This window comes from Bidens hawaiensis, unplaced genomic scaffold (genome assembly GCF_021521415.1).
Source record: "Bidens hawaiensis isolate Kalapana, Puna unplaced genomic scaffold, B.hawaiensis_p1.1 tig00031452_1, whole genome shotgun sequence".
Classification (NCBI taxonomy): domain Eukaryota; kingdom Viridiplantae; phylum Streptophyta; class Magnoliopsida; order Asterales; family Asteraceae; genus Bidens; species Bidens hawaiensis.
The window spans coordinates 1,099-26,269 of NW_027495296.1; the positions used below are offsets into that span (position 1 = coordinate 1,099).

General features: G+C 38.3%; 1 protein-coding gene across 1 annotated transcript; it reads left to right on the plus strand.

Annotated features, from left to right (window-relative positions):
- The first annotated feature begins 11,091 nt into the window (after nt 1-11,091).
- On the plus strand, nt 11,092-13,563 carry LOC143582100 (uncharacterized). The gene is made up of 2 exons (XM_077064738.1): nt 11,092-11,234; nt 13,062-13,563. The coding sequence occupies exons 1-2, from the start codon at nt 11,092-11,094 to the stop codon at nt 13,561-13,563; spliced, it is 645 nt and encodes a 214-aa protein (XP_076920853.1).
- The last annotated feature ends 11,608 nt before the right edge of the window (nt 13,564-25,171 follow it).

A 25,171-nucleotide genomic window follows, 5' to 3' on the forward strand; every position in this document is an offset into this window, starting at 1 on the left:
TAATTTGTTAAAGATACCTATTGCTATGCTAACATATATTCTAGACATAAAACCAATCGTTAAACCAATAATCTCTATTTATTGGTTAACCTGTGCTTGTATAAAAGTTGGTTCTTGCTTTATCTTTCAACACACCTTTTTCAGGTGAGTAATCTCGTACCTAATCCCTTTTTATTTTTAATGTTTTGGGATGTTCATGTGTTCGTACAAACTTGAGTCTTAAACTTGTTTATGAACTTTTGTCGCGCAAAACCCCCATGTGTTATGGACGTAGACTTGGCTGTTTATTTGTATGTGTGGATCATTAACCGTCTTGTCGGCCTATTCCGCAGTTTTCATGGATCCATTAGATGAACACGGGAGAACTATCGTTTATGATTTCTCTTTTGTTTACACTTGCACAGTTTTCTTGTTTTTGTGCTCAATTGGGAGCACGGATTGAACTATGAGCTATGATCTAAGGCTTGATCACAATCTGATTACACCCTTGTTGAACACCAGTTATACACATGATGCGCGCAGATATTGTTATCTATTTATATGTATTAAACTTGATTTCTCACCGACACGCAAGTGTTGACGTTTTATTTTAACACATGTTCAGGTTTGCTGTAGCTGTTTCTGGAAGCTTGAGGACACATAGGATGTTTTCTTTTCTTTTGGACCTAGTTTAAAATGTAACAAGACAAGTTTATGTTATTTGAATATTTTGATTTATGTTATGATTTATGTTACTTTACAAATAGTGTTGCGCGTGCGCGGTAAATGTATTTATTAAATATTGACACCCAAATAGTGTCACGAGTAATGAAACAATACGTGGCGCCCCGATGTATAATCCGCCATCGGTCGGGGTGTTACAGATTGGTATCAGAGCTCCGTGACTTTAGGATAGGTGGTTAGACGTAACGACCTAGAATACCTAAGAGTCCCTTCTCGCGCATGAGAAATATCTCATGTTTGCGCGCTAATTGTTATTTACTCGATATTTATAAAATATGCTGGCGCATACGCAGCACTTGATTTCGTGTTTTATTCGCGATCTTTCGATTTTTATTAAATTTCAATTTATCTCTTTACTTATTCGTTTGTTATGGGGATTGAAAATCCGAGAAGTCATGGTGGTACATGAATAGTTGATTTTCAATTACCATTAACTTTACGTTTTAAATTGAAGATTTGAAAAGTCATGGTGATACATGAATTGTCAATCTCCAATATTCATTTACTCGATATTTTAAATTGAAGATTTGAAAAGTCATGGTGATACATGAATTGTCAATCTCCAATATTCATTTACTCGATATTTTAAATTGAGAATTCGGAAAGTCATGGTGATGCATGAATTGTCGATTTTCATTTCGAATTCATTACCTGTATTAAGTTTGCATTTTACTTCAAATTTGATAGCATTTAACTTCGCGAAACAAGCTTTACGACGATGTACTTTGCGATAAAACGATTTCCTATACCAAGATGTTAACAAAAATTAAAACTTTTATAGAATGCCTCCGCTATCTCGCCGTCATCAGAGGAGAGAAGCCTCGCGCAGGCGTAGACAGCAACGTTCCCAGGAAATGGCCGCCGCGATAGCCCAAGCCTTAAACCAAACTAATACCAACCCCTCCGGATACAATATTAAATCCTTCAATGCGGGTAACCCTCCGAAATTCACCGGACTTGAAGGAGCTACCGTAATGCTCCAATGGCTCAAGAAAATTGAGAACACCTTTCTCCATACCCAATGCCCTCCAGACCGACGAACCTTATATGCCTCTAGTGTCCTGGAATCAAGGGCGCTTACTTGGTGGAACGGAGTAGCTCATGCGCGTGGCGCAGAGGCTGCTTCTAGCATGCTCTGGGAGGAATTCAAGGAAATCTTGACGCGAGAATTCTGCCCTCCCAACGAAGTAAAGCGCCTGGAGGAAGAATTTTGGAACTTGAAGCAGTACAGTGGCGAAGCGCGCGAGTACGCGACGCGCTTCAATGAATTAAGCTTGCTTGTCCCGCACCTAGTTACCCCTTCCCGCCGAGCCATCGAAAAGTTTCTTGGGGGTCTCCCCATGGAAATTCAAGATTCTGTATGGGCCAGGAACCCAGCAACCCTCTCTGACGCCATCGAGTTGGCCGCTGTGCTTAGCGACAACCATGTCAGGGCAGAAACCCTGTTCCTGCGGGGAGCAGAAAAGACCAAACTCACCAAGACTGTCCCAGAACCAACAGAAACCAAACCAGAACCCTCAAACCGTAACAACCTCAAGCGCAGGCGCAAAGCCTATGCGCTTACCAACCCGCCCATTGTCCAGCAACCCGCCTATCAACCCCTAGTACACGCTCCTAACCCACTGTCACCCTACCCAACACCCCCTGTAGTCCATAACTATGCCTTAACCAATCCCGCACTCCCTGCCCCGCCAACTAAGAAACCCTACACAGGAAACCAACCCTTTTGCCCAACCTGTAGACTTCACCATCCAACTCAAGTCCCGTGTCGACAATGTAACCGATGTGGCCGTACTGGTCACACTGCTGAGAACTGTAGAGTCCTTCCCTCCAACCCAATTGCGCAAACACCACCAACTTACCCGCTAAACCCACAACCAACATACCCTAACCCACGACCCAGGTCGTGCTACAACTGCGGTGATCCCAGTCATTTCCGGAACGCGTGCCCGAGACTGCAAGTCCAGATTACGCAAGCGAACCCAGTTAACCAAATTTCGAACCAAGTGACGCGCGGACGAGCTTTTAATATAACCGCGCACCAAGCGCAAGCGAATAATGACGTGGTTAATGGTACATTTTTACTTAACGGACAATATGCGTCTATACTTTTTGATACTGGCGCCGATAGAAGTTTTATTTCTCGCGCATTTGAGCAGAAACTTGCGCGACCGCGCATAAACATAAGCGAAAATTTTTCAGTTGAATTGGCTAATGGTGAAACTATTTTAATAAACTCCGTAATCAAAGATTGCACGCTTAACCTTAACGAAAACGATTTTCTAATCGACCTCATTCCTATGCCGCTTGGAAGCTTTGATGTTGTTATCGGTATGGACTGGCTCTCGCAAAATCGCGCCGAAGTTATTTGCGCCAAAAAGATGATTCGCATTCCTCGAGAAAATGGTGATCTGCATATCTACGGCGAGAAACCATCTAACGGTCTTAAACTAATGTCATGCACTGAAGCCCGAAGACTTTTGCGGAAGAAATGTGTTGCATTCTTAGCTCATGTGGTCAAACCCGATGAAGGAAAGAAGAAACTTCGCGAAATCCCTATCGTGCGTGACTTCCCTGAAGTCTTTCCCGATGATCTTTCTGGTTTACCTCCCGCTCGGGAAGTCGAGTTTCGTGTTGATCTTGTCCCTGGTGCATCCCCCGTAGCCAAATCTCCTTATCGTCTTGCACCCGCTGAAATGCAAGAATTAGCAAGTCAACTCCAAGAGTTGACCGATAAAGGATTCATTCGCCCTAGCTCTTCGCCCTGGGGTGCTCCGGTGTTGTTCGTTAAAAGAAAGACGGTTCGTTTCACATGTGTATCGATTACCGCGAGCTGAACAAGCTCACCATTAAGAACCGGTATCCCTTACCGCGTATTGACGACCTCTTTGACCAACTCCAAGGTGCCTCTTGTTTCTCCAAGATCGATCTCCGTTCTGGCTATCACCAGTTGCGTATCCGCGAAGAGGATATTCCCAAGACTGCCTTTCGAACCCGCTACGGTCATTTTGAATTCTTGGTCATGCCCTTCGGTTTAACCAACGCACCCGCTGTTTTCATGGATCTAATGAATCGGGTGTGTAGGCCTTTCTTGGATAAATTCGTGATCGTGTTCATCGATGATGTTCTGGTGTATTCTAAAACCAAGGCCGAGCATGAGCAACATCTTCGGTTGGTGTTGCAAAAGCTTCGAACCGAGCAACTCTTTGCCAAACTCTCCAAGTGTGAATTTTGGTCGGATGAAGTACAGTTTCTTGGTCATGTTGTAAACAAGATGGGTATTCATGTCGACCCATCCAAGATTGAAGCAATCAAGAAATGGATTACGCCATCCACTCCTACCGAAATCCGTTCCTTTTTGGGCTTAGCTGGTTACTACCGGCGATTTATTTCGAACTTCTCAAAGATCGCTTTGCCTTTAACATCTTTAACGCACAAAGGCAAACCGTATATTTGGGGCTCGAAGCAAGAAGAAGCCTTTCTAACGCTCAAGCGATTGTTGTGCGAAGCTCCTGTTCTAGCGTTACCTGAGGGTACTGACGATTTTGTCGTGTATTGTGATGCCTCCAACCAAGGTCTCGGTTGTGTACTTATGCAACGAGGCAAGGTTATCGCTTACGCGTCAAGGCAACTCAAAATTCATGAAAAGAATTATACGACTCACGATCTCGAACTTGGTGCAGTTGTGTTTGCTTTAAAAATCTGGAGACACTACCTCTATGGGACTAAGTGTATTCTTTACACCGACCATAAAAGCCTTCAGCACATTTTTGATCAAAAGGAACTTAACATGAGACAACGCCGATGGAACGAACTCATCAGCGATTACGATTGTGAGATCCGATATCACCCTGGAAAGGCTAATGTGGTAGCCGATGCGCTCAGCCGCAAACCCTGCCAGCTTAACTGTATCTTGCCGCGCACGCAGCTTCACTTCGCGCCGATTCAAAGCAATCTTGAATCATGCATTCGTGACGCGCAGCGCGCATCCATCAGCAATGGCAACCTTCGCGCCGAGTTAGCGTGTGGCGCGGAAGCGCATTTTGTCCCTAATCTGAGTGGAATTCTCTGTTATCTCAATCGCATCTGGATCCCCAATGATGAGAATCTTCGCTCTATCCTACTGAGTGAAGCGCACAAATCTCGGTATTCCGTTCATCCTGGTGCTGACAAAATGTACAAGGATTTGCGCCTTTCTTATTGGTGGCCTGGTATGAAAAAGGATATTGCTGTGTTCGTAGCTAAATGCCTAACTTGTTCTAAGGTAAAAGCTGAACATCAACGCCCATCTGGTTTGCTCGAACAACCTGAAATTCCTACGTGGAAATGGGAAGGTATAGCAATGGACTTTATCACCAAGTTACCCTTGACCGCAAGCAAACATGATAGCATTTGGGTAATAGTGGATCGATTGACCAAGTCTGCCCACTTTCTGCCCATTCGTGAAACCTACCGTGTTGAACAACTTGCGCACCTTTATGTCAAGGAAATTGTCTGCCGTCATGGTACTCCTTTGAGCATCATATCCGATCGCGATGGCCGTTTTATATCTCGCTTTTGGAAATCTCTCCAAACTGCGTTAGGAACTCGTTTGGACATGAGTACTGCATATCATCCTCAGACTGACGGACAGTCTGAGCGAACCATCCAAACCCTTGAGGATATGCTTCGATCTTGTGTTCTTGATTTTGGAGGTAATTGGGATTCCCACCTACCTTTGATCGAGTTCTCTTATAATAACAGCTATCATTCCAGCATCGGTATGGCCCCATTTGAAGCACTTTATGGTCGAAAGTGTCGTTCCCCGATTTGTTGGAGCGAAGTGGGTGAAGTTCAAATCACAGGACCCGAACTAGTTCAAGAGACAACCGATAAAATCGCCAAGATCCGTGATCATCTGCTGACTGCCAGAAGCCGACAGAAGAATTACGCAGATCGCAGGCGGAAGCCTCTCGAATTTTTAGTTGGTGATCTTGTTCTCCTCAAAGTGTCGCCCTGGAAGGGTGTTGTTCGCTTTGGGAAGAAAGGTAAGCTAGCACCTCGTTATGTTGGACCATTCAAGATTCTTGCGAGGGTGGGAAAAGTTGCCTACAAGCTTGACCTACCGCCCGCGCTCAGCAATGTGCATCCAACTTTCCATGTATCCAATCTCAAGAAATGTTTAGCTGACGAGAACCTTCACATACCACTTGATGAAGTTCAAGTTGATGAATCCATGCATTTCGTTGAGAAGCCTGTTGAGATTATGGATCGCGAGGTAAAGCAAACCAAGCGCAGTCGCATCCCTATTGTTAAAGTTCGTTGGCAGTCCAAGCGCGGAGCCGAGTTCACTTGGGAAAGGGAAGATCAGATGAAGATCAAGTACCCGCACCTTTTCTCTGCGCATCCTACTTCGAGATAAATTTCGGGACGAAATTTCTTAAAGTAGGGGAGACTGTGACATCTGCCCTATCCGACCCGACCCAGGTACCCGTTTTCGAATCCGATTCTTTTTATGATTTAAAATTTGATTATTAATCTTTGTAAATTTAACATTAAATAAATTATATATATATTTTTATATTACTTAATAATAATAATTTCCTTTCCGCCGTCCCGCCCTTCTTCTCTCTTGTCGCCGTTCCGCTCCTTTCTCTCTTGTCGCCGTCCCGCTCTTTTCCTCTCTTGTCGCCATCTCGCCCTTTTTCTCTCTTGTCGCCGTCCCGCCCCTTTTTGCTTAACCCTTAAGCCTTGAACCCCTTTTTCTCTTAACTCTTTGTTTGTCCTTTGGTTCTTCCCGCCTAAGGATGTCTGCGCAGCTCCACGCGCCAGACTCCTTACAAGGAAGCCTGCGCGAAGACCAGCTGTTCCTGCGATACGCGAGACGAACTCTTCTCGCAGCGCGCTAAGAATTGTAATTCTTCTCGCAGCGCGCTAAGAACGGTAGTTCTTCCCGCGACGCGCTAAGGATTTGTAGTTCTTCTCGCAGCGCGCTAAGAATCGTAGTTCTTCCCACGACGCGCGAAGAATTATAGTTCTTCCCGCGGCGCGCTAGGAATTGTAGTTCCTCCCGCGGCGCGCTAAGAAATGTAATTCTTCCCGCGGCGCGCCTTAGCCTCTCGCGCGCAGCTTTCTCGCGCTAGACTTGTATCTTTTTCTGTTTTAGCCAGCCCGTTTACTTTTGTGATATCTTATCTTCTGTCTGAATAGTCACTTTCGGCGAAGCATGCGCACCAACCCCATTGGTTGGCAGAAAAAGTGATTGACATAATCTTGTGAAATCTGCTTTTCCCATGCCTTGACAGTACCTTTATCTGACTCCTCCCATGCTTTATTCTGTAACCTGTCAGCCCTTTTTCCTGTTCCCCTGCTGCCATATCTTTTAATATCTTTTGCTTTTGTTTTCTTATGCTTTTAATATCTTTTGCTTGATTTGATGAGATCTTTTCCTCTTTTTAAGGGATTGTGTTCCCTAGGGTTTCCCTATATATAATACTATTTTCTTGTTATTTAACACTACACACACAAACACTTAAACTCTTCTCTGCTCTCTTCTCCTTGCCCTCTGCCGTTGTTCCTCAGCCGCCTCCTCTCTCTGCCTTCGTCTTTTCCCTTGTCCTGCCCAGATTTCCGGTAATATATAATATATAATAATTTGTTAAAGATACCTATTGCTATGCTAACATATATTCTAGACATAAAACCAATCGTTAAACCAATAATCTCTATTTATAGGTTAACTTGTGCTTGTTTAAAAGTTGGTTCTTGCTTTATCTTTCAACACACCTTTTTCAGGTGAGTAATCTCGTACCTAATCCCTTTTTATTTTTAATGTTTTGGGATGTTCATGTGTTCGTACAAACTTGAGTCTTAAACTTGTTTATGAACTTTTGTCGCGCAAAACCCCATGTGTTATGGACGTAGACTTGGCTGTTTATTTGTATGTGTGGATCATTAACCGTCTTGTCGGCCTATTCCGCTGTTTTCATGGATCCATTAGATGAACACGGGAGAACTATCGTTTATGATTTCTCTTTTGTTTACACTTGCACAGTTTTCTTGTTTTTGTGCTCAATTGGGAGCACGGATTGAACTATGAGCTATGATCTAAGGCTTGATCACAATCTGATTACACCCTTGTTGAACACCAGTTATACACATGATGCGCGCAGATATTGTTATCTATTTATATGTATTAAACTTGATTTCTCACCGACACGCAAGTGTTGACGTTTTATTTTAACACATGTTCAGGTTTGCTGTAGCTGTTTCTGGAAGCTTGAGGACACATAGGATGTTTTCTTTTCTTTTGGACCTAGTTTAAAATGTAACAAGACAAGTTTATGTTATTTGAATATTTTGATTTATGTTATGATTTATGTTACTTTACAAATAGTGTTGCGCTGTGCGCGGTAAATGTATTTATTAAATATTGACACCCAAATAGTGTCACGAGTAATGAAACAATACGTGGCGCCCCGATGTATAATCCGCCATCGGTCGGGGTGTTACACCCCAGATGTACCGATTGATAAGGTTAAAGATTATATAAACAGTAATTGTATAATAACTATCGTAGGGATCATATTACAGATTGGATGTGTTAATTGATAATGATTGTTGTTACCTGCTTGCATGTGCTAAGGTGAGTTTCACGAGCCCCTTTTTACTGAAATGTTTTAAATATTTTCCCGGGGCGGAAAACATGTTTCTATCAAAATGATTAAGTACATGCTGAACGCATGGAAATGAATGTATTTATATAATGTTTATTGTACGGGAATCGTACGGTAACGTATTAAAATGGTAATTGTTTGAGTTGTTAATATTGTAAGGTCCCGCAACAAGTTTCTAGGTTAACAGTGTCCCCAGAGGTTAGTGGAAGTGTTCTGGGTTAACAGTGTCCCCAGAGGTTATTGGAAGTTCTGGGTTAACAGTGTCCCCAGAGGTTATTAAATGTATTTATGGGTTAACAGTGTCCCCAGATAATATTATATTATGATATGGATTTATCATGGTTTACTAAAATTGTGAAACTCACCAACTATTCGTAGTTGACCCGTTTTCTCACATGTTTTTCAGGTACAACTAAGATAAAGTGATTGATTACGTGCTAAGTGCTTGATGTGTGTAAGGTTTGCGTGCTGGACGTTAGGATACATTATAACAGATAGAATTATGAATCGTATTGTATGATGTGTGTATCACCTAGACGGTAATGAAAGATGAGATAATGTAATTTTGAAGTATATTAATGCATTCAGTTTCCTTTATAAACAATGTGGTTGATATCAGAGGTGTCTGTCGCATCCCGTTTACGTTTCCGCTGCGGTCACAGGGTGTTACAATTCGCCTGAAAATACATTTTAACATGATAAGTAGTTATTTTAACTATATTATACGACAGAAGTTGCAATTTTTAGAGATTAGTTGATGCTAAAAAGATGTATATTTTATATACATCAGCACCACTAACGACCTATCTTAAAACTTGCGACTCTGATACCAATCTGTCACACCCCAACCTAAGGCAGAAATATCGGGGCGTGAACCATTGTTTACAGCTCACAATACTATCATGCAATGGAATTATGACAATATCTAAATTACTTTATTAAAATTTCAATCAAGTACACATCGTCTCAAATTGTTACAATAAATCCAAAACAAATATTAAGATCAGTCAAACTAGTTGTCTTTTGATTAAAACCTAAAGTCTAACAACTACATGTCTTCATCAACTACAATAATCAAAAATAGCACCTTCAATATGCGTAAAAAGAGATATACTTTGTCAGCAATATGTTGAGTGAGATAACCACCATTGATATGAGTAATACAACTGATGTAACAAGTAGGTGTCGATTTACCATTGCCATGAGAATCAGGCTTTGGCTATTAAGACGACGTATGATCATACTTAATGATATAAACTGTGATGGACCTCTCCGAATGAAATAAAATAAACAATTAATACACATTGCACAAAATAATCAATTTGCATACAACACAATAAGCACTACATGATTTGCGATTTAAACAGAGATTTGATGTAAATAAATGAATTTTGGTACGCATACTGCCCCCGAAATATAAAACGAAAAAAGGGGGTAGTGATTAACTCACCTTAACAATTAAAGCGATAGATAGATAATAAAATAGGTGCTGATCTAAACTTAACCAAAAATTACTACAAATTTACAGTAGATAATATTAATAAAAACGAGCATTTAGCCACTGAAATCACGTCAAACGACTTTATGGTTCAGAAGATATGATTAAAACAAGTTAAACGAGTTTTTTAAACTAGCTGAGTCGAATTAGAACTTAGAGGCCAGGTCTGACACTCTTAGATATGAAATTTAATAAAAACACAAAACTCTTCTGGAGGAAAATCTAACTTTGACCATAAGAGGGTTTAATTGAGAAAACACCAGTTTTAAGTCGTTAAGAACCCTAAGGGGTCGGTTTGCAATTGACTGGCAAAACCCTTCTGATTCATGAAATTGATAGAGGGCTTTGATGTATTATGATGAAATAAAGGTTTTTCTTTTGCACAACTTATTTGTATTCACAATAGATATAGCAAGAACATAAGTAAAATGATTAAGGCTTGAACTTTGAAAAGTTAACTGTCCTGAAACTTGAAGAACTTGGAGAAACAAATGGTGGAAATCAAAGTGACGAAATTTAGTGATGGTGGCCGAGTTTTACAATGATATTCTAGGGTAAATATTAGAGTTACAACTTGTTTATGAAGAAATCGACTCGTTTAGGCAATAAAATATTCATTTAATGACGAAATCAACTTGTATAAAACATCAAATTAGTTTTTTTTATAGAAGTAGGAATGTATATGGATATGAAGCGGGGTCAAGAGGGTTTTCTTGTAGCTCAATACACGCGATTTATGCCGAAAATAATCCGATTTTGCATTAAGTGAAAATAAAAAAAAAAGACGAAACTGGTTGATCAGCACCACGTCCTGTTATGCGAACTGGCAAGGGTCCTTCCCTTCGCGCTACGCGAAGGGTGGACTTCTACAAGACTTTGAATTTTGACACTTGTACTCCATGAAGTTCCAAAATGCAATTGTAGTCATTTTAAGCGATTTTAAGATTTTCTAAGGGCTATTTGGCACGATTTAAAGTTGTGAAATTGCAAAATAAGTTAAATAATAATAAATTCAAGTTTTTATTAATACAAAAGATCTAGATTATGTTTCCGACGGGTAATACGAAAGATCGACACGTTACACCCGCCGCCCCCTTAGTTATTTTTCGTCGGCACTGGCGTCTGATTAACCGCCGAAGAAATACAAGCTTCGTTGGAACATCAAGCGGTGGAGCATCAGAGTTGATGAAAAATACAAGGGGTGGATTCGCAACGATGATTAGCCGGAGAAGGAATACAAGTGGCGGAATCACAGTTATGTTGAAGCGGCTGGGCATCAATATGGAAGAAGATCTACAACATCAACCAATGGGTAATATGGCGTGTTGTGTGAAGTTGGTTCCAAACGGTGGTGGAAGGTGGTTGGTGGCGACCGACGGCTGGATATACCCTAAATATGCAAATGCACTGTGGATGAGAGAAAGTCAGAAGCACCTTCTTATGCAAACTTTTTGATTATTTTAAAGGTTTTTTTAAATTATTTAAAGATAATGAAGGATCCAATAGTTCATTATAACTAACTACATAAATTAATTTCCAAAATTAACAAAAATAATATGGACAAAAATACTCTTATGTGTTATAGGTAATCCAATAGTTCATATCTTTTCCTACACTATTAACAAAATTTTGTCTTTTTATTTTAATGAATTCGTTTAGTATTTTTTTTTTTACACTAAAATGAAGATTTCCTCACTTTTGTTGAGTTTCCTCTTGAACATGTCCTTACACACACACACACACATATAAACGAAATCTTTAAAAGCTCTCTGGTTGCTCCCCACCTTCTCTCAAACCACCCGATTGTTTATTTGTAAATGGAGGTTTCTCATGCATTTGAACTGAATTCACGGGTATGTGTCTCACCAAACCTAGATAGCTCTTAAAAGGGTTATAACATCTCATTAAATTAAAAATTAATTTCACCAAATATTTGATATAAAATCCTATAAAATATACTAAAAATTAATATCCATTTTTAAGAAGAGATTATTTTTAGTTAAGAAACAATTTTATAGTAAAAAATATGCGCGTCATGGGTCTTGCTAAACCCATATAACTTTTAAACGGGTTGTAATATATTTTTTTATTTTTGAAACTCTTTCATCATTGAACCATATATATATTATTAAGTTTCTTTCTCTAAATAAAATTATAATCCAAAAACATATAAATATTAGAAAAAAAATGTAAAACAACCCCCATAATTAATGTATATATTAAAAAGAGGATTTCTTACTACTCACATAATCACTATTCTTTTTTTTTTTTTACTTTTCACTTTTAACTCCACTACTTTTCACATAATGTGTGTTAGTGTTTTTTTTATTAAGTTTTACTTTTTTATTTGTTATTTATATATTAAATTTCAAAAATATAATAGAGGTGGATACATTATCATAGGGTTTTTATACCCTTTATTTTACCTTTTGTTTCATCTAATTATAATATTTAACAAAATATATTTATAAAACTTAAACTTGGACAAGTGTCGACTTTACATGTTTTATTTGTAGTTTAAACAATATTCTTAAACGTACTTTGCATTCGTATTTGTTATAGTAGGTCTTTAAAATGACCGAAACTTTTTTCATAATTTTAAATTATCCCATTATCACATGTTTTTATACTGTTTCTCAAAGTTTGATACCACACCTTTAAAATACGATTTTTTTTGCCTAGTAATTCATGTAAACTAATTTGTGCAAGTGCTGCCGATATTAACCGAATATGCGTTGGCTCGCAACTTTAATGTGCCGTTTTTTTGTTCTTAATATGATAATTTTAATATCTCATGTATATCTCATAAAAATAGAATACATAATTATACGATTGATTTTCGTTTGATTGGAGCAATCATTGGCTTAACAGTTGTACACCATCCTATTTCATTGTAACTGTATGTGTTTATATCCCTTGTATTGATTAATAGAAATCATCAAAATATTTTAACACTCTTCAGGGTATCACAGCCGATATACTAAACCATAGCCACCACATTTTTTTTCTCCCTTCTTCCTGTTTGGTTACCAACTGCAGACCTTTGATTACGACTCAATGACTAACAAACAAAAATGCCTCCACCCTGTGTATACCGTAACCGACATCCAAACGAAGGTTAGGGTTCTTGATGGAAAGAAGGTGTCATATTCATCATGGGTGAAGCTCTAAAAGCTTCACGCTAGGGGTTACGATGTGTTGTCCCACATTGACGGCACCGCCCCACCTGCTACGACTGCCGATTCCTATGAAGAATGGTACAAAATCAATGCTATCGTCCTACAGTGGATCTACGAAACTCTGGAGGACGACCTCTTGGTTCGCATTCTTGTTCCGGAGTCTACGGCTCTCCAAGCTTGGAACCATTTGAAAGAAATTTTCTTGAACAATAAAGGCGCTAGGGCTGCCGCCCTAGAGCTCGAGTTCAAGAACTTAACACTAAAATCCATGCCATCGCTCGAAGCTTACTGTCAAAAGCAAAAGACACTTGGAGATCAACTCACTGATGTTGATTGTCCTGTCAATGATACACGGTTGGTTCTTCAACTAGTCCATGGTCTTCCCACCGAGTATGATGCGGTCGGTTCTATCATCAATCAAACCTTCCCCACTTGGGAAGAAGCCTGCCACATGCTGCATTCGGAACAACAATGCCAACTGGCCCGAGAACTCATGTCAACGCCATAGCTGGCATGGCAGCCGTGAGATCAGATTCCCAATATGATAACTGGCGTTCCAATTCATCAAGAAGCGGTGGATGTCACACCAATATGTCCAGGGGTGGTAGTAGGGGTGGACACAACAAAGGATGCCCTACTAGTTCTCAGACAACAATAAACCAGTGGCTAACTGCTCCTGTGATGCTGCCACAACAATTGGGATGGCCGGATGGACTACACCACCGAGCCCATATCCCACCCAAGCCTGGAACACTGCTATGCCATGGGCCACCCCTTTTCAACCGTGGATGGGCCACTTACAACAGCTTAGCAAGAACAAACATTCTACCTCATCCACTCCTGACTCGAGCCACTCTCAGCAGGCCCCACAGGCAAATGTTGTAGCCTTTGATGCAATGGACCCGACTCAAAATCAGTCAAGATTTTCAAGCTATGTCCATGACCCTACCAACCAAAGATGAACAGTGGACTATGGACACAGGGGTCACCGATCATCTAATGGGTAATCAAGGTATGATTCAAAACCCTTTGTTGTCAAATTCATATGGTTTTATATTTGTTGGAAATGGACAGCGTATCCCCATCCTTGGATCAGGTTATCACACCATTAAACACCCAAACCGACTCTTCTACCTTAAAAATGTCCTTTATACCCCCAACATAATCAAAAACCTAATTTCGGTACGTAAAGTTTCCATTGATAATAACGTATCTGTTGATTTTGACCCTTTTGGTTTTTCTGTGAAGGAGTACCCGACTAGGAAGATGATCTCCCATCACAATAGCTCAAGCCAACTCTACACGCTTACCTACCCGGTGTTGTCTTCAGTTTTATTGGCTTCTTCCAATAAAGACGTTTGGCATGAACGTCTGGGTCGCCCGGGTAGACCCATTATGTATTTTTAATTTCACACGTAATTTCATTTCTTGTACTAAACTTGGTAAAAGCGCGGTTTGCGCCTCTTGTCAGCTTTCAAAGAATATATGTTTACCGTTTTCACTTTCAACGTCATCTACTTTATTACCATTTGACATAGTCCATTGTGATTTATGGACCTCCCAAATCCTTAGCAAAATAGGATATAAATATTATATGGTAGTTGTAGACGACTATACCAACTACACATAGACATTCCTGTTAAAATTTAAATCCGAAAATTATGAAAAATTCACCCAATTTTACCGATTCATTAAAACCCAATTCAACATGCCCGTTAAATCTTACCAATGTGACTTAGGGGTGAGTTTGACAATCACAAATTTAAGTCCTTTGCCACCACAAACGGACTTCAGTTTCGGTTCTCGTGCCCACACACATCCCAACAAAACGGGAAGTCTGAACGTATGATTTGAAGGTTAAACGAAATCATGCTACCCTACTTACACATGCCTTCCTCCCACCACAATTTTGGGTCGAAACTTTACACACAGCTTGTTACGTCCATAATATCCTCCCTTCCAAGATCCGTAACCAACAAACACCCGCTCATTCCCTTTATCTCCGACAGCCCACTTATGATCATCTCCGTGTTTTCGGTTGAGCATGCTACCCAAATATGAACGCCACACATGCTCACAAACTTCAACTACGGTCCACTCTTTGCGTGCTCTTAGGTTACCCCGCCAACTACTGTGGTTATCGGTGTCTAGACCTATCAACTGGAAAAATTATACTTTCTCGACATTGGGTATTTGATGAAAATAAATTCCCTTTCCAAACTACACCCACAAACAACCTGTCCTACAATCTCTTAGACCCTGACCCGTCCCCACTCCTATTCCAACCTCGGCCTAATACTCCCCAGCCCACCACACCCTTACAATTCTCAACAACACCACAACAGCCCACACCCTCCAACAACCCACAAACATCAGCGCACGACACACACTATAACACCCAGCCCACTTCTCACATTCTGTAGCCCAACTCAGCCCCCTCATCACACACAATTACAAGCCCAAATCACTCTACAAACTATATAAATGTACCCGCTCAGCCCAACCCACCCAACAACAATCAACACACCATGACGACACGAGCTAAACACGGCATATCAAAACCTCGTGTCAAACTAAACCTTCACACACAAGCCGCCAACACTATCTCTCTCCTACCCACTTCTCACCCAAAATCCATGACCAATCCAAACTGGTACGCTGCCATGAAAGATGAATATAAAGCTCTTATGGATAACAACACATGGGATCTTGTTTCGAGACCCAAAGATGCCAACATTATACGTTGCATGTGGCTATTTCGTCACAAATTCAACACTAATGGCATGTTACAAAGGTACAAAGCACGCTTAGTAGTCAATGGCAAAAGTCAACAAGTTGGTGTTGACTGTGATGAGACCTTCAGTCCTGTGGTCAAACCGACCACCATTCGAACGGCCTTAAGCTTGGCAGTTTGCAGCGGATGGCACACTCATCAATTAGATGTTAAAAATGCCTTTCACCATGGTGATTTAAAAGAGACTGTTTACATGTTTCAGCCCCCGGGTTTTCACGATCAGGCACATCCTAATTTTGTTTGCAGGTTACGAAAATCACTCTATGGGCTTAAGCAAGCCCCACGCGCCTGGTACCAACGATTTGCATCCTATATTCAGCAGTGCGGGTTCAAAAGTGCGGTCACCGACACCTCGTTGTTCACTTACAAAAATGGCAGTAACATGGCTTATTTGTTACTCTATGCTGATGATATAATTTTAACTGCCTCAAGCGATCAGTTGCTCAAAAAGATCATAACTTCTCTATCAAAGGAATTCGCCATGACCAATCTTGGAAAGCTTCATCATTTTCTTGGCATTAACGTCCAACACAACCCGAATGGTCTGTTCTTGTCTCAATCGAACTACGAGTCAGATATCCTTGCACGAGTTGATATGAGCAACTGCAAACCCGCCTCGACACCAACTGATACATCATCTAAACTAAGTGCCACGGCTGGTCCACCGTTGTCCGATGGAACCTTGTATAGAATTCTTGCGGGTGCACTCCAATACCTAACTTTTACACGGCCTGATCTCACCTATGCCGTCCAACACATATGTGTTTTCATGCATACACCACGTGAACCGCATCTTCAGTTTCTCATATATCTCAAAGGTACTATTCATCACGGACTTCACATCACACCCTCCAAATCAACCACTCTTACTGCGATGCCGATTGGGGTGGATGCCCCGACTCACGTCGCACAACATCCGGCTACTGTGTTCCTTGGTGATAACCTTGTGTCTTGGTCTTCAAAACGCCAAGCCACCATTTTCTGATCCAGTGCCGAAGCCGAGCACCGTGGTGTAGCAAACGCCGTTGCCGAAACGAGTTGGCTTCGAAATTTACTTTTTGAACTTTATGTACCAACTCGTAAAGCTACTATTATCTACTGTGATAACATATCCGCTGTCTACCTGTCTGAAAATCCCGTGCAACATCAACGCACAAAACATGTGGAGTTCGACATTCACTTTTTTAGAGAAAAGGTTCAAGTCGGAGATATCCGAGTCCTTCACATTCCTGCTGATTTTCAGTACGCTAACATCTTCACAAAGGGACTTCCTCGCGTGTTATTCTCTCATTTCAAAGACTGCCTGCGCGTCTGTGATCCTCTCGCTTAGTCTGAGGGGGTGTATTATCTCATAAAAGTAGAATACATAGTTATTGGATTGATTTCTGTTTGATTAGAGCAATCATTGGATTAACATTTGTACACCTTCCTATTTCATTGTAACTGTATGTGTATATATCCCTTGTATTGATTAATAGAAATCATCAAAATATTTCAACACTCTTCAAATTTGTTGTATTTTGGCATTGACGAGTTTATTTCTTTTGTTTAGTTTTTATGTCGCAATCCAACACCGACTGATTTCGTGATGACTCACAACGCGTTCGTGGTTTAACATTTTTAGTTTCTTATGCATGTTTTTTTTGTTCGGATTAGTGGCCCGTCCAAAGCGCGGGGTCCTAAATCCTAGTATGGGAATAAAAACTAGTATATATAATGTTGACGAGGGATAATGATTATATAAGTGGTTCATATTGTACCATAACTTGTTTTACGGTGTGCTTTCTTTTTCCTTCTACTTTTTAGCGTTGTGTATTTTTTATTTCCATAGTGTCCATCACCGACTAGGGGTTCACAAACCGGTTTTTTCATCTAAACCGGTTTCGGGTTAAACCGAACCGGTTTTTGTTCAAAATAGTCAAACCCGGTTTCTGTCTAAACCGGTTAGAACCTGAACCAATTAGAAGGACTCAAAATTATAACCTGGCGTAACCGGTTGGGGTTAGTTCTAAACCGGTTTTACGTAACCCGGTTTCAAAGCGGCTTTTGTTGTGTGAGTTTATAAAAAGAGTATGTTTGTATTAAATGATCACATTTAATGAATTAAAAGACAATATAGCTGTGAATTAACTGCGTAATCGATTTCCAAGTTTATTAATGCATCGTTTGACGTTTGAAATCTTGAAGATTTATATTTTTTTTACCAATTAACCCTTAACAGACATAGTATAAATATAGTATGTATACATCATAGAATTAATGGATGAACATGAACCTTAATTAGTGGAATATTTAAGGCAATTTGTTTGCCTTGAATGGTTCACAACACGCATTAAATGTATTCTATTAATACATAAATGAATGCAACGTAATAAACGGGAAAATCGGTTTCCAGCCGGGTTAACCCGGTTTTGGTCTAACTGGTTTCAAACAGTCGGGTTCAAACCGGTTACAGCTAAAAACCTCCAAACCGGTCTTAACCTGGCGGTTTACAGCTGCTCAAAACCGGTTTTTGTAAACTCGGGTTCAAACCGGTTCGGTTACGTTTCAGGCGGGTTCGGTTAACCAGTTTGTATGCCCACCTCTATCACCGACAACACATTCAAATAAATATTAACAATGTAAATCCTTTGTTTCTACCAAATTAAGCCAAGCAAAACAAACGGATCCGCTAATTTAGGTTGGATCAAATATGTGTTTTCTATAAAAGTACCAATTTTATTAAAGTGAAAGCATATGTCTACTAAAATGAGGGTAAAGTTAAAATACAAATTAATATAAAAATGAGAATTGTGAGAAGAATTTGTGGCCACACAGAAAACCTTTTAACAAAAAGTTCAAAATATTAATAAACAAACCATAACTCAATATATAAATAAAATAAATAAATAAATAACCAAAATGTCTCCCCCGTCATACTGTTCCAAAAAAACAGACGAAAAGACACAATATCAATTAAAAAGAAACAATGCCGAAAATGAACAAACAACACAATGATAAATAAAAAAAGACATAATAGGTCGCGAATTTAACACAATATTGAATAAAATATAACATAATGTTGAGTAATAACCCAATATTAAGAAAAAAAAAGACACAATTTAAGGAAAAAAGACACAATTAATGACGAAAATAACCATAAAACACAATGATAAATAAAAATACACAATGATGTTTTTTCTTCAACATTGTGTATTTTTTTTAAGAACGAGGAAGAAGTTAGAAACATTTTAACTTCAACAATGATGCTTTTCCTTTCTATTTTTACCCCTTTTTGTTATGTAACTTGACCCCAAAAATGAACAGTCTAAATGAGCTGTTTGAAAAAATATATCAAAATTTTTCATTAAGTATTATATTAATTAATGCATACTTAATGCAGATGAGTAGTGGCAACGACGATGGTGCCCCGAATTAGGTAACGCGGTAGTGCAGGCTCGTTTAAAACTAATATTATTTGAGCTTTGTAATTAATTATTTGGGCAAATGTCATATTGGAATTGATTTTGTAGGCTCATATTGGAATTGATTTTGGTACCATATTAATTGATGCTTTCATTCCATGAGGCTTGTTTTTCTTGATCGAAAATATAGCGAAACAAGAACACGGTGGTGACAGGTAGTGGTAAATTTTAAGGTAACTGTAACGACGCTGGTAGTGGCGTTGCGTTGATAGCGACAACAATGATGAAAACTGACAATGGGTTTGCTGTCAGCCATAGCCGGCTCTAAGGGCGGGTGAGGTGAGTGTCCGGCCGGAGCACAATTTTTTCATGGGCACAAATTTTAAAAAAAATCATGATGTTATATATATAGAATACCCAAATGCATATAACTTAATTATATTTATAATATCAAAACAATTTATAGACCCACTTTTTTTATTTAAATTATCGGAAGACTTATTGGCTCATTAAAATTAAAAAAGATCAATTACTTTTACATCTTGTTTTTGAGTTTTTTTAAAGTAGGGAAAGGAAAGGAAAGGAAAGGAAAACTAATGACAGTTAAAAAATGGGTGTTCTTGAGTTTTTTTTTAGAATGAAAAGGAAATGAGTAGGAGGAGTTAGGAGGGATCAAAATTGATGTTTTTTCCCAATAAATTATCCTCCCAAAAATGGGATGATTACTAAAGATATGTTTTTCCCAATAAGTTATCATTTCCTTTCCTCAAATTTCCTTAAAACTCAATAACACACCTATTAAAAAAATTTCATTCCATTCCCTTCCTTTTCTTGTCCTTCCATCTCCTTTCATTTTCTTTTTAAAAAACTCAAGAACAAGGCGTAGTTAATCAATAAAATTAAATAAATAAAGAAAAAAAGAAATAATTAGGCAGGATAACAACGGCATTGACTTCAAACACCGGCAGTCACGGTAGCATCCGCAGAAAGAAGTTTTTCGAAATTATAGTTATTGTAATCTTATTTACAATCCACAGTTTCCGAAGAAAGACGTAGCGGGTTGGTGATGATTGCTGTCGAGAACGGGATATTAGAAAACATAAACTACGAATAGTTGATTTACCAAATTGCCATTAAGAATGATAGGAGAGCTTCACAAATAATCGGTTATCTATTAGCATATTCAGTATGTCGTAAACTCCTGCTAATAAAATTAACTTTTTAATTGTTATGTTTATTTGTTTAACTTTAATCGTCGTTTAATAAAAAAATATTTACATTATTTAGTAAGCTAAGGCTTAAGAGACATATTTTTTTCCGGCTCGGTTGGGGTATGTGAATTCTCAGGGCTAACCCTACTATCAGTAATGGCGTGATGGTGGAGACGTCGTTGGCTGTGACGAAGGAGGCATCGGTAGTGGTGATTAAAGGGCGACGTGGTGGATTAAATAGTGCATTGAATTACAGAATTAGGTAGGCAGAAGTAGTACAATAAGTTAATAGGAAAGATGCAAGTTGTTGCAGTAAAGCTTCAAAATTTGCATGTTTTTTTATTTCGTAATTAATGTATCACGATCATGTAAATTAATTAGGAAAAACCTACCGCCACAAGTAGCTTTTAAGACGCAGATAGCTACATATTGTATAAAGTGAACTCTGGTTTTTGTTTATATGGTTTGTCCATAAGGTGTTTCAAGGATTTAAATACCTTGGCCGACCCAAAATAAAAAGGCTCATAGACTTAACGAATAACAAAATATGTATCTAACTTTTATAGATGACGATTAACGTTATAACAATAAATATAACAAAAATATAATATGAATGTAATACTCAAATTTTTGAAACACAAAAACTTAATAGTTATACAACTTATTAATACAAAATTTATTAAAATTAATATAACTATTTTAATATATACTCAATTTTTTAAAATTGTTTGAATGATTTTAAATGGTATGTTAAAATAAAAGTTAAGGTTGAAGTATAATTTAAAAGGGGTGAGTATGTAAATAATATATTTAATTATGACATAAAGAGTAAGGGCTATTTTTGTCATTACTTAAAAGTTTGTTTTGTTGTCATCTTCTCCACCAAGATTTTCCGGCAAAGTTTTCCTGTGATACTAATATCCGATGACTTTTAAACACCAAAACTAAAGACCGATTCAACCAATTGATGATATCGTTTGACTCAAGATCTTTAATATATCAATCATATATATGTATAAAAACGTTTGGCCCCCCAAAACTTACGTGCTCCATTCGGGGTGCGGCTCGCACACCCCCGGGCCGGCCTTGTTTGTCCAAATATGCAGTTTTAATCCAATAATTTTAAATTTGCGTTTTTGTTCATATGGTTTAATTTCAATTGCAATTAAACTCGAACCCACTAACCTCGTTAAGTTTAATCGTTAAACTATCAGCAAGACACTCACGTGAGGTGCACACTGATGGGTTAACAAGTAGACTTAATGGGGATACTGAGTTCGGGTTTAATTGCGAGTGAAATAAAACCATAGTGACTAAAAACATAAATTTGAAACTACTGGACTAAACCGTAGATTTAGAAAAACTACATAAACAAAAACCTAAAATTTACAAAACCTAAAATAGTTGACCCGAAATTTACACAACCGAAATTTACAAAACCTAAAATAGTAAATACACATAACAAGTACGAGTTCCTGCTTTAAAGTATTCAACTATTTAACATGAGGTAAACTCAAACATAAATTACTAATATAATCATAATGTAAACAATACTCTTAATTTCTTCCAAGTAGTATTGAGTCTGCAACTCGCTGGACCTTTCTTTCAATTCCTTTAATAAACAGAGATTTGCTTAACAACCTCTGCTCGTCTTCCATTGTTACTCCCTACCTCGAAATTCCAGTGACATTTTTATCATCTATGATCTCTTTCGAGCACAAAACAAAAATTTGACAACACTACCGGGCATATTCACTTCACGCCCACAACCAGAAGCATCATAATGGTAGCCACTGCACAAATTCACCCACAATTAGTACCTTCCATATATGCCCGATCTATGGATTAAGGGAACAAAAACGAAATGCATATATTTGGTTTTTTTAGCGTCTTTCTAAGGACACACAAGAAAATTTAAAAACACTATAGAGTTAAGGTAGTGAAAAGACCCAAATACCCATGACAGACCATCCGCGGGTCAATCCGGACTTCCTCAAAGTCAACTGCGGAACGTTATCATCACCCGCATAACTCAAGTCAGAGGAAGATTAAGAATAAACTCCAGAGGCCATATGCGGGTCGATCAAGACGTCCTCATAAGTCATCCGCAAGGTATTTCTTCCATGCGCAAAGATGACTAAAGGGTGACGTCAGTAAATCATTGTAACAAACTGCCTTCTAGAAGATCTACGCGAAGATCTTTCCTTGGAAAGCACATGGCATAATAGCCAATTAGAGAAAGACAACTAGCAAGGTCGTTATAACCGTGCACATGGCCAATTATCTCACCTTATCAAATGAGGATACGTGTTCAAGTTGTTACAAAAGGCATCTTCTAGCAGGGGACATCTAACCCAATAATATTCCCCCACCTTTTGGCTATAAATACCATCGTCATCATCACAAGGTATTCATTCACACCTCAATTATCTCAACAATTACTAAGAGTGCTTTCTCTCTCTAGAACTGTACTTATTCTCACCTCGTAAGGTGGTTACAGGAAGACCCCCCTCTTGTCCTTCCCGTAACGAGCTCACGATGGTTTGTTTTGCAGGTTTTCGTCATCGGATTTGTAGAGGGAAGCTTGTATTATCGTGTTGTTAGTTAACCGACCCAGTATCCTGTGGAACTATCGGTCTAACATATCCAGGTTTAGATCTGTGCTACTTCAAACACCCAACCTATTCGTCGGGGATAGGCCTCAAAAGTTGTTCTTTTTTTTCCTTTACTTGTTTTTCTTTTGTTGTTTTTTGGTCTTTTGTTTTATTTTGTTTTTGCTTTTGTATTAGTAGTTTAAAAAAATTACATATTTCAATATTTTTCGTTTTCAACAATCGATTATACTTAATTGGCTAAATTTTAAAATTGCAACGACACAACATAAATAAAACGATATATATATATACATATTAAATTCATTGCAACGATTTCTTACAAAAACAAATTGTAAAAATCAATCTAACCTACAACACCACCCGCGTCGTCATCTCTTCACGTGTAGTCGGCATATCCCTAGCATCGTCGTCGTCATTCTGCCGTTGTTGTAACATCTCTGATTTTTCGTATTTGTATTCCTTTATGTTTACCCGACTCGGCACTGTAATTCATATCTTTCTTATAATAAAATCTTGTATTTATGAGATTTTTTTGTTTAATTCGTTTTATATCCTCGTTTTATTCAAAATGGTCAAACAATTCTTAGAAATCATTAAAATCACTTAATTTGGCTCAAAGTCGCATTTATGGAAGTCTAGGTATTATAATTGCCAAGAATCAAAGTTTTTGGGAAGCTCGATTTCATGAATCTCTTAAATAAAACAACTAGAATATGCATTGGCGTCATGCCAAAGCATATTCCATTGAACTACAAAGATTTGGGAACAAGAATCAATCTAATTTTGTATTATAATAATTTATTTCCATTTTAACGATGGTTGCAACCAATAAACGAATTTCTGGACTTTATTATTTATACCAACTATAAAAAAAACCCTAAACCCTACTGAAAACTTAGCCTCCATTCCAAAATTTCATAAATTAGTGTTCTATTGGTGATTTCTTTCAACTTATTCAACCTCTGGTTTGACTTTGGTGCTTCAAAAGCCCTTGACTATATTTTTCTCATCTTTCTAATCATCATTAGGATAAGCTGTATTATGTGATTGTATGTGTTTTTGTTAATTAAACAAAAGCCCTCAGCCAATTTCAGTGATTGAGGGAGTTTCGTGGGTCAATTTGATTCCGACCCATTTAGGGTTATAAAAGTCAATACTTGTGTTTAATCGATTACTACTGCTTCTGGTCAAATAAATTAACTTTCGGGCCAGACAACTTTTACGTTTGTCTTGATATTTTGATTGTATTGACTTGAACCCGAATCCAGGTTTGAAGTTCGGATTATGAACATTCCCAACTCGCATAAACATTAAATATTTCGTATCTTGAGTTTTATACATCTGTTTGACCTGATTCTAGCGGATATGTTCTCATTTTTAATTCTGTTTTACTATATCATAGTTTCAGGTTTGTTTGTGTCGGACCATTATAAGGGTCGTTGTCACACCCCGACCAAAGACGTCGTAACATGCCAAGGCACGACATATTGCACATGAGAATAATGACACTATTAAAGTGACAATAATATTTAAAGATTTGTTCAGTTTTGGTGGTTCGGGACATGATAAAGTACAAAATCCAAAACCAACTTACCATAATACTTAAATATATGAGTTACTTCAAAAAATCAGTAGCTTAAACAAGTTTGACAACTTTTATTATTTAAAGTCCCAAACTCGGGTTTAAGCGAGTGTAAATCGGCCCGATCTTGGTATTAAACCAAGTTTGGTTCCAACACACCATAAAGTTAGAAATTTAAATAATATAAATGAAACATAAGTTAAAAAAGTTAGGAAATATTTTTGATGATTTGAACAGTGACTAACTAGTTAAAACAAGAAGTTCGACTTTTACTCAGTTTTTACGCGAAACTTGGTTAAAATATTTAAAAAGTATTTTAAAAACTAATACAAAACCAAAAACAAACAAAATAAAAAAATAAAATAAAAGAAAAGGACAACAAAAAGACAAAAACAAAAAGAATTAAAATAAAAAGCAAGAAAAACACAAAAAAAACCTCGACTTTTAAGGCCTATCCCCGGAGGATAGGTTGGGTGTTTCCAAAAAACCCTGAGTGTCTCTAGCAAAAGA

What these genes read in the sequence shown, in the direction of transcription:
- LOC143582100 (XM_077064738.1), top strand. Translation starts at nt 11,092, where the DNA reads ATGATTAGCCGGAGAAGGAATACAAGTGGCGGAATCACAGTTATGTTG. An exon ending in GTTCCAAACGGTGGTGGAAG is followed by an intron (nt 11,235 to 13,061) that starts GTGGTTGGTGGC and finishes GCTTCACGCTAG; the next exon opens with GGGTTACGATGTGTTGTCCC.